General features: G+C 45.7%; 1 protein-coding gene across 1 annotated transcript in view; it reads right to left on the bottom strand.

Annotated features, from left to right (window-relative positions):
• The window catches only part of LOC104544270 (receptor-type tyrosine-protein phosphatase gamma-like), a gene marked incomplete at both ends in the record, with an annotated part of 268,982 nt that overhangs the window by 34,231 nt on the left and 218,853 nt on the right, over positions 1 to 15,898 (bottom strand). The window contains 4 exons of the mRNA XM_010189091.1: positions 380 to 1,166; positions 3,475 to 3,524; positions 5,122 to 5,230; positions 7,238 to 7,422. Of these exons, the coding sequence (XP_010187393.1) occupies positions 380 to 1,166; positions 3,475 to 3,524; positions 5,122 to 5,230; positions 7,238 to 7,422 (1,131 nt within the window). The remainder of the gene's footprint in view (positions 1 to 379; positions 1,167 to 3,474; positions 3,525 to 5,121; positions 5,231 to 7,237; positions 7,423 to 15,898) is intronic.

The raw sequence follows: 15,898 nt of genomic DNA, 5'->3' as shown, positions 1-15,898 counted from the left end.
TTCCCACGAAACACCAGCTAGGCACAGCAACCTCTCTTCCAAATTAATTTCACAGCTATAATTCACTGCATTTCCCTCTCATTTCTTTTAAAATCAAAACTCTTAATGCAGCATGCTGGGGGTTAACTTTTTTCCAAATTTTCTCTTCTAGTAAGTTACAAGGACCATGAATCTGTCCCAGCAAAATAAAAGGATGATCTTTCCCCCGCAACTCCCCTCAATGCCAATTTGTGGGTTGGGTCCTGTGACGACCTGTCCATCGGATGAAGCCAGGCACCGCAGAAATGTTGTACCTACTGGAAATCAGTAAGGAATTTGGATTGCGTCATTTTATAACAGTCTTACGCTGGTTAAAACAGTTTCCCCAGAGGTCACTCACCTGGGTTAATGGTGATGAATTTGTTATCTGAGGGGTATTCCTCTGGAAACCTGTCCTCCTTTGGAGGAGGTCTTCTTGTTGTCTCTGGTCTTCTTGGGATCTTTCCCAGGTAAAGTTCGTTGGTGAACGCTGGCGGCACTTGGGTGGAAGGGAGCGGCTGGGGCTGAGTGTCTGCTTCGGCAAAGCTCTCCTCCTCAGGACCTCCAGCCGTGGGGGCAACGTTTTGGTTTGGCTCTTCACCCGATATGGTTTTATTTCCTTCCTCCTCGGCAGTCCGGTTGGGGGAAGCTGTGGCCACACTGGGCTCCGTGCTATTGCGTGCCTCCGCAGCCACCGTCGCCCTGTTTTTCTCCTTCTTCTCTGCATCCTTTTCCTCCTCTTCCTCGTGCTCCCGCTCTCCGTCCTCACTTTCACTCTTTTCATCCTTCTCCCCCTCCTCGGCTCCCTCGCCATCCTTTGTCAGTGCTGAGTCCCGCTCAGGTCCTGGGGAGGCAGCAGCAGCCGCCTCCGTGGAGGCCACCACCGGCCTGCTGGGGCCAGCCGCTGCAGGGAGCCGGGTGGGCCACACGCTGCTGGGGAAGGAGGAGATGCCACCGCCGCTGAAGCCCAGCCCTGCTAGCAAGGTGCTGGTCACCACCGAGGCCACAGTGGCCTGGCTGCCACTGGAGGAAGGTCCCATCCCTGTGGCCATAGATACGAAGGAGAAGGGGAGCCCTGAGGAGGTCCAGGTGGAGGAGCCGGAGCTGATAGGAGCCATGTCAGCTGAGGAGGCAGGAGAGGCCGTGGGCTTGAGGAGGTCACCAGTAGCAGAAGGGAAGAAAACACAGCAGAGAGCATCAGCAGGGGCCCTGATACACTATCTGGGATCATTTTTTCTTTTGCTTTTCCCTCCCGTTTCACACACATGCTCTTCTGGTTGCTATTCTATTAAAATGAGAGATTTATACCAGCTGGAAGCAAGGCCAAGTCAGGAATGGGACATGCCACAGGCCTACATGACAAACCAGGAAACCTCCCTGTGTTTGCCATTTCCAAACAATAATTATCATCAAAAACCTCTTTATCCTCATCTGTATTGTACAGCAGGACCTTCTCCACTCATGTCACTGGCGACTTGTGAGTAACGTTTCCTCTCAGGGGTGAGGAGGATCTAAAGGAGTTTAATGAGTTTAGCTGCATTACTCACAGTGCTTTAATCCTCAGAACACAGAAGTTTAAAAATACAGTGTTACATAAGGGCTGTCCCAAAATAAGGGCTGTGCTGCCAACGTGAGCATCCGTGGCTGGTGGGTCTGCTCTGACAAGGAACTCTGGCTCTTCCCGCACACATTGTGAGGGCCTCAGACACTACTATTTTTATTTCCTTTATTTACCCACTATTCTTCTAAGGACTGGTGCTGCAGTGAGGCGTCGCTTCTGTTAGAAAAGACCTGCAGCATGGCCAGCTGGGCACTTATGAAGGACTTGGAGGGCATCAGAAGCCCTTCAGCAAGTCACCACAACCTCTACCAGGACCACCAGGCTGTGGCACCCATGTATAGACTCAGTTTTCACCATCCACAGGGCCCTGCCCACCACCAGTGACCCAGAGCCAGGGCTGGCACTGCCCACTTCTCTCAAGGAGCCGAGAGGAGGCAGAGAATGAACCGTGGACTTTGCATTCTCTTTGCACATGTGAATGCTCTACTGGAAATAAAAAACCTTAGTATATATTTAAAGAACTAGACAAGTCATTCTTCTTCCTGAATTACATGTGGAAAAAGACACTGAAGTCAATTCACTAAGAACAAGGAGTAATTCTGTGGAAGAGCCGGGGTCAGCAGTTCTGCCTGGACAACCTGGCCATGCTCCCTCTCTGACTTACTGAAAAATGTCTCATGGTACTGAATTCACCAGCAAGGGGAGCATTAGCTGGAAAGGTATGCATCAGACAAGGACAAACAAGGGTTAAATAGGTGTTACTGAATCTTGAACAAAACTGTAAAATGTTTATTTTTGGAACTGAAATTTATAACTTAACAGTATTTCTGCATCTCTCTGCAATTCCCGGTTTCAGTCAGGCTGTGTAGTTGAAATGCTGCAGCAAGCCAAGAAAGGCTGCTTCGTCACGTTATTTTTGACCAGCTGCAATCACAGAGAACCTGAGATCTCAGAAGAAAACCTGTGCTTTAGAGATTTCAAGCCAAAACTTTAAATAAGCATCTAAACTTTCGGATACTTATCAGTGTGAATCCCTAAAGCACTGTGAGATTTGCTTTTCACTGGCATGCAGTCTCAAAGCTGGACTGAGTATTAAAATCTGACAGCAGATTTTATATGTCTGGAATACCTCTATACATCATTAAACAAACATTAATCATTCAAACTCAAGCTTTGTATGTGTTAGTTGCTTACTAGGGAGTATATCAAACTGGAACAGAATAACACCAGAGCAAAGTACTTAGAGCAAATTCAATAGTATGAATTCAGTCCATAAATTTGACTGAACAATTCAGTATACCAAATGCCAAGAAATTCAGGTTACGGATAGCTTATATTAAATAACCTAATAAGGTTCTTTCAAAACTGAAACAGAGTATTCCAGTTTTACTGTAAATGTATCAACATTTCTGATTCTGGAATACAAAAGCCAGCTTCAGTGACTCGTTACAGTCTCACCTGAATTAAAATTAAAACAAGGAGCTTGTTAAGGTTCATTCACACAAGAGCTGATATCCTAAAAGCACCAAAAAAGCAGCGATGCTGTGTGTGAAGCCTTATTTCTGATGCATATACCTGTGGTCATACGGTTCATAGAAGAGATTAAATTTCTTTCTACAGTCATCACTAAATTACAAATCCCCTCTAAGTGAGTTCAAGACATATTTCGGAGACTTTTTTAACACTTGATTCCCCAGTGGTCAAAGCCTCTCAGAGCATGAAGGCAGAAAACCCAAACCCCTCCAGTATTGGAGGTTGTGAGGAGAGGACCAGGCTCGTCCCGGGGCAGCCCGTGCTGCCGCTGATGTACAACACCGTGCTGCCACCTGGTGGGACCGCCACCCCGCAGGACCGCTGCCCGCCCGCGCTCGCAGGGACGGATGCCCATCACTTACCACTCCTGTTTTCACAATTCTGGTCCCCTCGAAAATACGAGTAGTGTTAGCTGAGGAATAAAGAACAAGAGCGTGTCAGTGGCCGGGGATGGGAGGCGTCGCTCAAATTGCTAAAAAACTGCTGAACATTGCACTGCAAAGTATGTGTGCAGGTCTCAGTGTGGAGTAAAAGCAACTTAGATCTCCTGGTATTTACTCACCTTACTTTGTAATTAAGTCTAAAGACAGATTCGTTTGTCTTGAATTACCCAGACCTGGCAATGCTGGTTTAAGTGCACTGTCACGAAACACAAGCTCTTTCTAACCTGAGATGTCCTGACTTCCACAGCTGACGATAACAGTTTTTTCTGCCCTTATGATAGTATTTTCATTATTTATTGCTATTTATCTCAACTACAACTATAATCAACCTCTAAAGAATGTTTTGAAAGCTCAAGTGGGTTCTTTTTCTAGGTTAGATCTTGGGTACAGACAAAGATTAGAACAGCTCGTTTTTGTTTTTGGGGGGACATGGAAGGAAATGCAGCATCTGCATCTATCACTTCCGCTGTTTTGAACCTTGGGCTAGAATACCTAAACCATAGTCAGCAAAACTGTGAATAATGATTTACTCTTAACTGTAATTAAATAGGTATCATGGTCAAATTTCAAAGAATTTTTCCACTCTTATTATCCATCTAAAGAGGTCATAATCAGTAACATACAGGTTTCTGACTTCTGCTTGGTACTTAAAGTGAAGTCCAAGATACTATGCTGAGATACTGAGAGCTACATATGAGATATGGAACAGGACTAAGTTGTGTCCACAGCTTGACATCCTTCAGATGCTAAGTGCTCACAGAGTAGGGCTACAACCGCCACATATTCCAAAAATCACACTTAAAAATGCTTCTCATTTTGTACCATACACAGCATCAGACCCAAGTGGCTTAACTCTTTACCTTAAGGATTTAAATTTTTAACTCTTCGCTTGTTTTGTTATTCCATTACCCATTCTGAGGCTTATGTATCTGTAAACTGGAGTGGGAAACAGTGCTCTCAGCAGAGGTGAAGTCTGCCCTACTTAATACAAGAAAGTAGTAACAAATTCCTAGGAAGGAGCGAAACTTCAGCACTTAAGAAATTCAAAAGCATCAAGTTCTTCTACCGAATCTCAGCTTTACCAGATTTCTCCAATAAACTTTAAAGGAAATCCATGACAAAGGACAGCTTAGCATCCAGTTCTTTAGCTTTCATTTAAATATGTATGTTTTGGAAATCACTGAGGTTGTGTGCATAGTAAAACCTGAACATCTCCACATGTGGTTGTCAAGGTAGGACTGATCTCCTTTCCTCTTCACATCAAACAGACACCGCTCAGACTCACATTCTGCTATAGCTGTGCCTCTGATGCCTAAGCAGCCTCTGATGAATTTGTTCTCGCAAACTAGAATAGCTCTGAATTCTCCTAAAACCCGACAAACCCTGTCAGCAGAGAGGTGCAGGCAAACCCCCACCACTAGAAATAGGACTCCGATAAAGTCACTGGCCGCAATCTGAAATTAGCATTGCCTACATGCATTCTGAAATCATTCCCAGTGCACTCTGCAAAGAAAACGTTAAACACACAAAGAGTCACAATGTAAAAATATGTATGTGTTTTTTTACCTTGAAAGAGCATAGTCTGGCTAAAGTCACTACGCATTTCATTTCGGCAAACTGCTTGAACTCTGAACAGATAAAGGATGTCAGGTGAGACATGGCTAATGATGGCCTTCTGTTTAAAAAAAATAGATATTATTCAGTTTTTTACCCCCACAGTACTGTCCACGATCAGTTTGAAATACATAAAGCATTGCGCTAACACAGGACATTTCTGCCACATAAGACAAACTTATTTCTAAACAGAAATATTCACTGGTCCCCTGGCAGAGGGCAAGGCCAAGGTCAAAGGACTTTCCTGGGATAAAAATGATGCACCCAGACTCTGCTGACTCTGCCCACAAGAAGGAAATGAACACGTCCCACCTCTACTCTCAGGGCAGCCTTCATACCTGAAAGCCTCTGCTCTCCTCAGAAAAACCGAAACCCCAAATCATTTGGCCTTACAGGCATTAAAATGAGATTTTTATAGGTGGAGATCCAAGTCTCCAACCTGGGATAAGCCCAGAAAAGTCACCATATGTTCAAATTTTGCAACAAAGCAGCTGTGGCAATTTGATGCTGGTGGCCTATGTAATATGATGGTTTGGCACCCTGGACTGGGACTTCCCTGAACGCTTTTGTACAAGAGATGCTGCCTTGCGGCTTCCCAGCTACTCCTTTGTGTTGCCTTAGTCCGTGATCACATCAGTCCACATCTTGCAGCAGACAGCAAGACCCTATGTGGGTCACTTAAAATCCCAGTGATCTCTTTAGCAAAGCACTGTCTAGCAATGTCTCAAAACGGGACAGCCCAGCTGCCAGAGCACTGAAAGCAAATTGCACTTTCCTGTGAAAAAGAGTTTCCTTCTTCTTTTGCTCCTAAAATAGACTAAGCTGTCATTGCTTTCTTAACCTCCAAGCTCTGCTGCACAGCACAGGGTCTCATTGCAATTTATTTCCAAGCTATCACTCCATCACATCCCCTGCACTCTTAATTATTTCTTTTACATAAAACAGGATGCTGTCACTGTGCCCACCTCATTTTTGCTGATTAAGGCTCTCCTCCTCATACCTGATTAAAAAAAAACTCCCTTAAGAGTGTGAAGTTATGACAAGAGAGAGGTTACAATACATCATAACCTTGGGTGCCTTTCAATAGATTCCTTTCTGATTTCGTGAGGCACATCGCTCCCTAACGTGACCCAGATAACAATGTCTAGTGGGGAAATTGAAAATATAAATGGAAATGAAGTAAAGGAATCTTCATCTAAGGGAATAAGAGAAGTATTATTGTATAACTGATTGAATGGGCCCAGAGGACTGTGTATTTGAAAAAAAAAATACGATAACAGTCATTAGGAATAACACTCCGTGCTGCTGCATTTTTCATGTGCATATACAATTACCGATTTCATTATTCTAGAGGCTTTCTTTGATTAACAATAAACGGAGGCCTTTCAAACCTGAATATGTCACTTTGATTTTATATGCAGAGAACGTTAAAGACCAGTACAATACTTGCTTCCACTTAGACAAGAATGACAAGCAGATCAAATCCTAAAAGGAGGAGATAGAAAGGTGTTTCCATCTGTTCTGGAAAGTCTTGCTCTTCCCTCTTTCTCTTCCACCGCCAGACACAGGCAGTGCTTGCACAGGGCCACTCTGCAATAAACTTCTAGCCCTGACCATGCAGCTCGTACTGCTGGCAGCACTCGCTGCCAGAAACTGCTCCCAGGACTGCAGAGGGGCTATGTGCAGTGAAAAGCCTGAGCCCAGGAACAGATTTTGGGGGAATCGGGCTTTTAATGTGAAAATCTGTGAGCTGAACACAAGCCAAAAGGTATTCAGAGCCTTTCTATTTCCCGAGCCAGCTGCTTCTCAGTGACAGTGAAAAAGTGTCTGCAGATTTAGCCCTTTATGCACTCGCATAAACTATAAATTCCCACTCCAGGGTGTTTTGGGTAGTCTGTTAGGCACTGTTCAACTAATACTGAACATTTTAATAGCAATTCATGGCGAGTCAAACTCTACCCTGTCTATAAGGTAACAACTGCTTTCCTCCTCTACTTCCTCCTACTGATGAAATAACAATATAAAGATAGCTTGATACATATGTCTGGGGTTGATGCTGTGGTTTTACCAGGTCCTTGTCACTGTCCTTGGTGAAAGTCTTCTCCTTTTCGTCTTCGTTTTTCGTCCAGCTATATGAGATCATGTAGTTCATGATTGGAGGGTGGTAGATGGTTTCTGGCTGGTTCCAGGTTACAAGCAACGCTGTCCTGTTCACAGGCTGCACTTTCATGTTGACTGGGGGAGTGCTGCAAGCTAGAAAAACAGAAGGGAAAAATATGATGCTCTCCTTAATAACTGAGAGAAAACAAACACAAAGAACTGTGCCTTGCTCTAAGAGCCAGGTTTTTTCTTTAATGCCCTTGCCTACAGTAATAGCTTAGATTGCAATCCACTGAAACCAATGGGATTTAATACCACCTGCAGCTGCTTTCGGCTCTCCAGAGTAAAGGGAGTGAGAGAATCCATTCTCTGCAGGCAGGTTGCTTAGTTCTCGACTTATTTTCAGTCCTGACATTTGCACGTACACTTTAACTTAGTCACTTAAGAGCTCTGCACTGGAACATTAAGGAGTCCAACCAACCGGAGCCCCAGCTTCCCTGGCCCACAGTCTCCTGCCGTATGAAATGGGAAAATACTCCAGCATGCTCTGCAGGCCCTGGAAAGAGCTGGAACCTCTGCAAATGTGACGCCATTGCCTCAGTAAGGATTTTCCTCTTAACCTAGCACATTTTTGCACAGGAGCAGAAGTTACTTTATACTCCTCTTCCTGTGTGTTTTCCTTCATGGATTCTCAGCTGTTTGTCAGTAATGTATCACCAGCACAAGAACGAGTGGCACTTGATGGCCCTTGGCCATCTCCTTCTCAAAACAGGCAGGGGAACCCTTCAGCCAGCCTCCGAAAGCCTTCCCAACCCTGCCTGCAGTGGGGAGGCACAAGTTACTTCTCACTCAAGCTTAAGTTGGTGGGGACATCAGCATAGGAGCAGCTTAACCAGCGGGCAAAATCACGGCTTGTGCTTACTGCAGCAACCAAATCTCAAATTCTCCAGGGAAGTCCAAACCCAAACTCAGCCCGTACCCTTCAGGAGGAGTGGGGAGTGCACAGCCCACTCGCAGCAAAAACACTTTGCAAGCCACTGAATTGTGAAGGTCAGGGTACAAATGAAGAACACTAGATGGCACTCATATGCTATCGAAAAAGCACATCGTGCACTTCCCAACCATAAAGAGCTTAAATTTTTTACAAGCTTTAAAAATCGAGTTTAAAATACACAATTCAGGACAGATCCTCAGATTATCTTTCCCAATATAAACTCTAAACTAAGAAAAATCATTTGCAATGATACCTAAACACATGTGCTGTGGCAAAGGTGGTGGTCTCTTCTGCCAGGGAAAGCCAAAGTGCTACCTACCCAGCTCATCCCATCCCACCCCACTGGAGAATTATTTTTCCCAATACGACTTTTCCATTTAAAGCCAACACATTCAGCTCATTTGCGCTCTGCAGGTATGTGATTGTGTGTATATTTGGCCATTATTTTAATTCTGAAGAGTCCTGGCAGCACTGAAGGGGAGAAATGTCTATTCCTTGCCTGGACTTGCAGGTTCGCCATGCAGCTCTGCTGTCACATTACTGAAATACCTACAGCTCCTAAATAAAAATGATTAAATGCTGTAAGCACCAATAATACCAGTACAATAGAAAAATACCTGTCAAACACATTTATGCAGTTATAATTTTGTTGCTAGTCTGAACAAGAGAACATACATTGCAGAAATAGGCTTGGGCAGGGAGGATCTTTGGTGCTTGCTCCTGCCATGAGCAGTGAGAATCTCGCAGTTTTGCAGCAGATCCTTCTGCTCAACTCAGAAGGATGATCCAGAAAAGCAAACAAACCCTGCAATACCTCAAATTGTTGACCAAACGAGTAAGAGTTGCTATTTACACTGAGTAGAAGGGACCAAAATGGCATTTTGTTGGCAATGTCAAAAAGCCAGAAGCAACACCTTGGTCTGCTGCCTGCAGGCCCCTTCCCTCCTGCTCCCTTCTGGTCTCTGCAGGGAGCCCACAGAGCACAGCACAAAGGTGGCCAGGACCTGGCTGAGAGGGCACAGCTGAAAGTAGTCACTGTTGTCACTGTTTACAGAGCTTCATGATCCTTGGTTTGCCTCTCCATGCTCACCTCTTTCTGCTGAGATACTCGGATCCATTCTCACTGACATCACACTGTTTATTGATAACTGCACCAATAAATCATAACTGCCCCCTTTGAAGCCCTTTGTCATCACAGAATTACACTTCAAAATGCCAGGCCAGCCTTTACTGCTCCACCTAATTGAGTCCTATCAGAGATGGGAGTCCAGGGTGAAGGACTACCCAGACCTAGAAGTCCTATTCAGTCCTCCTCCTCCAGGTGGACATGCAGAGATTTATATATTTAAAGTAATCATGCGTCAAATTGTTTTAGAATTCAACCAGGTAACCTTCACAGAGACAGACAGATTTGCCTTAACTGCAACACCGCTCTGATCCATGGCTCGCCAGCTGTTCTTCAGACAAGGACCCCAAGCCACCCTGGGGAGAAGGGGCACCCCAGGGAGAAGGGACTATCAAGTCCTCCATCCCATACCACCCTTTGCTGCCAGCTTTGATGCCATTCATAAAAGCTCATGTCACTCAGGGGAAAGAAGCAGGCACTTCCCAAAGGTAAACAGGAGACTCCCAGGGTCACATTTAGGAGACTCTCCCTCCCGGTACCCTGACCCAAGAAGGACCCCAGCACTTTTAAGCAGCCGAGTGACTCCAGTGACTTCAGAGACAAGCTCTGACTGGGACGAACTGCATTCACAGCATGCTAAAAGGAGACTGAATTTACAAAACTGCTATTTCACAGTAAATATGACAAAGTTTTCCTGACTTAGTATGACTTTATTCCAATTACTCCAAGGCACATAGCGGCACCTGATGTAATTAAGTAATAACCAACCTTTTCTGTTCAGCCACTTTTTTTTTTTTTTGAAACAGCTTATGAATGGGCAAATATCTTTTTTTATAAAATGAAACATATGGTTTTATTAATTTAACCAAACCTGCTCAGGACACAACGGAATAAAAAAGCATTTGATCCAATAATTCAATTTGATGATTTAATTAAAACGATACATAATAACGTAGCAAATGTCTGAAAGGCAAGGAAAAAAAGAGTATAATGATTTGACCATCTATAAAACAACTGGCATTTTCCAGAGATCTAATTTTCTTTTCAATACTCTGTGTGCCTTGGATTTTTGAAAGAAGATTAAAAGAATCACAGGCTTCTCACTTTTTTTTTTTTTTACATTTGAAAGAACCTCTACTGGTTTTGCAAAATGTGCAGCTGAAGGACAAATAGAAATGCAAGAGGAGGTTGGCACAGGGAGGGAGAAGTTTGCATCTTCCTCTGAACTGAATCAGGACACACTACAGAGAAACACCAGCTTTTTTTTAAACCAGGCTAAATAAGCAAAAATAAAGCCTGAGAATTCATGATTGCTTGAGAAAAAAAAAAAGAACTGAAACCAACAACAGGCATCATCTCACACCGAAATAGCAGATCTCAGCTATTTTTAGCGAAAATATTACTAATGCTCTCTTTTAAATTCAGGTCCTAAGGGATAATAAAAATATGAGGAGGTTTTCAGGATGTCTTTCTGTGGTGTAGCACAATACCGAGCAGGTACCTGAAGTGGCCCTGCACAGGCGTAGCAGGACACCAAAGCCAGGACATCCTGGCTAGCAAACCACCCCCGCCAGGAGTCCTGGAGGCAGAAAAGCCTCGCTGGGGCCACAGGGCTCCAGCTCGGAGGCACTCAACAGCAAGTGCGTTCGCAGCAGCAGGAACAGCACACCTCAGCCTTCTCGGAGCGGAAAATAAACCCCTCGCCCTCCTGTCAGCGATGACCTGAGCTGGGAACCTGGCAACCACACTGGCTCCTGTCTGATGGAAAAAGACCTGCAGAGGAGGGAGGGCTGCGCGGGGGCATCTGGAGGAAGCCCTCTGACCCGGCCGGCCGACGTTTCCAGCTGCTGGCCATGTGTGGGGCTGTCTGGGAGCTCGACACAGGCTTCTCTCTGCAGATCGGCCCGCCGGGGAAGGCAAGGGGCAAGCCAGCATCTTGGCTCGTCTTCTCTTCCAGGGCTCACTCAAGCCTGGAGAAAACCTGTTTGCCACTCGCAGACAAATGCAGCATGCTAATTCAGTCCTAAGCGCTGGCCAGGCCGGCCATAGAGCAGAGAATTATTTTCTTCATGTTAAAAACATTCCAATGGGCTGGAACAAACAAAATTAATTTAACAACTCCGCATTCATCTCTCCCGTAATTTGATTTGTATGTTGTATTTGGCTACGTAACCTCTACGAGGCTTTCCTAACTGAAGCTTGATAAAGCTCAGTCCAAAAGCTCCTGGCAGCTCCATTTCAGAGGGCTGAAAGACAAAAAGGGGGCTTATTGTTTTGCAAAAAATTAACCACTGACATTAAGACACCCATGAATGTGGAAAGGGCACGGAAGAGACTATTACAGCTTTTTTCCTTTTTTTTAAAGCGGCCTACATTTCTCTTTCAAAGACAGAAATGCAAAACCAGCCAAACTTCCCAGGTTTCATCATGCATATGCTACCTGAGGTTATAAAAAGAGCTATTTAGGGAAAGTTTGAGAGAGTGCACCAACCGTATATTCGGTTATTGCTTGTACACCTTCTCCCTGTAAAACAGGTGCCTCACATGATGAATCCAGTGGCACCGGGCTCAGAGGGATTTATAAAATCCTCTAAAAATGTTCCAAGTTAGCTCTTCCATGCATAAAAATGTCACCACTTTAAAGGCAGTTATTTCTAGCTGTGCTATGCCCTCTTTTGGAAAATCCCACTCTCTCCCTCCTGCTGCATGCCTCAGCAATGCAAAACTGCTGTTCCTGTCCTTAATGCTGTGGGATAGGTGTTGTGCGATGAAACCCCGACAATTTTCAGCAGAGAAAAGCAACGTGCCAGTGAAGTCCTGAATCCCTCATGGTGAGATGGGCAGGGATCCTCTAAGGTAATTCATACCTGAAAGGAGGAAACAACATCAGGATGCCACTGGCTCAGGGGTAGCTAAAAGACAGGGACAAGGGTCTTGTCTTGTCCTGGGTGGCAGCTCCTGGCTGTAAGGTGACAGGGGCTTCTCAGTTCTCCTTTTCCTCCCTGCTCTGGGCGTGCATGGGAGGAGTTGCAGGAAGCAGCAGTGTTTCTCCCTTACAAAGGAGGAGCAAAGTGGATGGTAGGTGGGGAATTTCTTCCCGCACACTGAGAAGGGGAGAAACTGAGAGGTCAACATGGAGGTTTTATGCCTTTCTTCCCCAGAAGGGCAAACAGGTTGGTGGCCAAGCTCACACAGAATCACAGAATATTAGGAGTTGGAAGGGACGTGGAAAGCTCATCCAGTCCAACCCCTGCCAGAGCAGGATCACCTAGACTAGGTTGCACAGGAATGCATCCAGGCGGGTTTTGAATGTCTCCAGAGGAGACTCCACAACCTCTCTGGGCAGCCTGGGCCATGCTCTGCCACCCTCACACTGACAAAGTTTGTCCTCATCTTCAGCTTGAACCTCCTATGCTCCAGCTTGCTCCCATTGCCCCTTGTCCTGGCACTGGACATCACCCAGCAGAGCCTGGCTCCTTCCTCCTGACACTCGCCCTTTACAAATTGATCCCCATGAATGAGGGCACCCCTCAGTCTCCTCTGCTCCAAGCTAAAGAGCCCCAGCTCCCTCAGCCGCTCCTCATCAGGAGATGCTCCACTCCCTCCATCATCTTCGTGGCTCTGCCCTGGACTCTTTCAAGCTCTTGGGGAAGAGAAGGTGTTTCCTTCCCCTCTGCCCAAGCACTGGGAAAGAGCTGGAAGGGCCAGTCCCTCATGGACCACTTGCTACTGTAGTTGTAAGGACACCCAGCTCAGCCACAAGTTTCCCAGCTGCTATCAGTGAAGCCCGAAAACTGTCAATGATGCCTGTGCTACTGGCAAAATACTGCACTGAGTTCACTTGGGCCCACAGTGAACCCAACTGCAGGCAAGGCAAAAGTGATGCCACCAACAGGGAGGGAAGAAAACTACTTGTATCTATATACACAAGCATATATACCCCTTCTCAACATTAGACCCTCAAAACTTCAAACAAGCCCTGAAATGCAGACATATGAGTTCTACCGCAATGAGAAAACTCACACTTGCTTTTGTGCCACGCCAACAGCACCACAGCAAGGGAAGCGATGCAGTGCCAGGCTCAGCTGCCTTGCACTGGCGCGACTCAACGGGGGTGCCTGCGAAGAGACTCTGATCCATAACACACAGCAGTGCTCTTTGGGCTGTCGGATTCAATCTCAGAGTTCAGCCAGGGCTGTGCTCCCAAAGGATAACAAATAGACTACGAGGCTCATACGCAGAGACAACACAGGCTTTAATACATAGAAAAGTGCTAAGAGGCATACTTACAACATTTTCCCTCTTCTCCTTTCACTAAACGTCTGCAATTTTTCTGCTTTGCTTTAGTGTACGCTGTTAACTTCTCAGAGTGCTTATAAATGACATTATTAATATATAAGGGTAATTGCTTTAAAGAGAAGCACGCATTTTTCCTTTACCTTTGCCTGCACTTTGCCAGCAGGCATTTGCAGGTTGCGAAGCGTGCAGTACACACAAATATTTGTGTTGATCTAACTTCCATCCACAGGCAGAATGTAGCTAGGAGATGGACGATTTATCTTCCCTGCTCTTACCTTTCACTGCGCTTCAAACAGGCAGGGTTGTTTCTTAAGGTGTGAGGGACACCGAGGAACCCCACACTTGTTTGATGAGCCCTGTGAAATAACCTCATGAGCAAAGCGGCACACGGGGCACTCCTGACGAGGGGCTCTGGGCAAGGTGGGTTTTGCCCCCCGCTGCCTGCCTGTTTCCTGAGACGAACACACAGCCAGCGTTTGGATTCATTCCTGTATGGCTTTCTTTGTAGCATTTGAGTTTCCATGGCATCACAGCAACAGACCCTGTTTTACTGAAAGGCATGGACTGTGTGCTTTACTGCGCTGTGTTTGAGCCCAAATATTTCATCTGTTTCATGAATACCATTTCTACAGCTGCGGCCTGAATCCTCAGTGGCTGCCGATTGGCCTCGCAGCATCAGAGGCTGTGCTGGGCTGGCGTCTGCCAAGGATCTGCCCCACGAGTTCTGTGTTTGCACTGCACACACGCACACGCGGAGGGTGATTTGTGTTTAAAAAGTACACCCGTGTCCGTATTTACACAGTGCTCCTGATGCAACACGTGTGATCACACTCAGCAGCGTGTGCTGTGTTAACAAGGGGAGAAAGGAAGATTTCATGCCAGATGGACACATATTTGCCATGTTAGCCAAGTCACCCTTTCCAAAATCCTGGCGAGGGTTGCTTGGACTGGATGGCATAGGAAGGAACAAGCCAACAGGGCAGGTAGAACATCCCGATATGTGCCTGAGGGATGCCCAAAATCAGACTGGAAAAGCAGCTTCCCATTCATAGCTTCTGGAGGCTATTTCCACCACAATCTCAGGGATGAGCTGCAGGCACTCATGGCCCAAAGTACTGTCAAGACTGAAATGAAAATCAGTACTTCTGTGGGTCAAACATCTAGACTGACAGGTAGGCAGTGCAGAGAGGAATTCCCTGCAGGTGTAAATGTAATAAATCATCAAACTCCCTTACAAGTACTCAGCTCTTCCAGCTTTAGTGGCAGCTGTGAACCCAAACTGTACTTAAACTTTCACACTGAATCCCTCTTGCTCTTTTGGTTTGGGACCTTTATAATCTCTAAACAAGTACATGCAGTTACTTATCATTTATCAATAGATCTACTGGCAATCCGCCCACTACATTCAGGCACAGACACATGCTACTCACAGGTGAAAACTGAACCCTGTGAAACAGAGCAACTGCGAGAGGAAGCATGAGACCTGTGTCAGGTACAGGTACCACAACTTTTTGTACCTGATTCCCCCTCAAAATTGGTCAGGTTTAGTCCTGAGACACTTTGCCTTGCACCTGACCGAGGGGTAGGCAGCAGCTTGTCCTTCCCTGCTTTTGCGTGACGTGCTCCAAGGCAGCTGCATACACAAGGACCCAGCGCTGCAGCACAAGACAGGGATGAGGTGGAAGGGATCAGATACGCAGGAGCACACCGATTTCTGCCTAAAATGTGGTTACAGCAGGTACTCGAGGTGCACGTCAAAAGAGACTCTTGCAGCAGTAGGTGAGTACCACGCTGGTCTGTAGTGCAAAGAAGATGCAGGGCAAGCAATTAGCAGCACGGTGCTACCACCCTCAAGTGCAACCTTTTGCACCGCGCCGGTCTGCTGCGCCAGCAGAAACCCTATTAATGATACACAGATTTGTCTGCACCAGCACACTGGGGCAGGGCGCTGACCTGACTGAAGTACACTGTCCATGAAAAGGGAATGGAATCAGGAGAAAATAAACCTCATAACAAAATTAAATCAAAAAGGAAATCCAAGGAAACAGGGCAGGAGTTGTTAATCTATGGAGAAATGAACCTGTAAAACAGAGACTTCCAAAGAATGAGAACAATCAACTGCAATAGTAAACATATGATAAATTAACTAAAAAAGGTTCTTAATTATTTAATTTTTCCTAACTATTTAAAGAAAATAATTAAATTAATTA

Source organism: Mesitornis unicolor, unplaced genomic scaffold (assembly GCF_000695765.1).
Source record: "Mesitornis unicolor isolate BGI_N332 unplaced genomic scaffold, ASM69576v1 scaffold1557, whole genome shotgun sequence".
In the NCBI taxonomy this organism is placed as follows: Eukaryota; Metazoa; Chordata; class Aves; order Mesitornithiformes; family Mesitornithidae; genus Mesitornis; species Mesitornis unicolor.
Note: the sequence above shows the minus strand (reverse complement) of the source record. Positions and strands in the feature narration are given on the sequence as shown.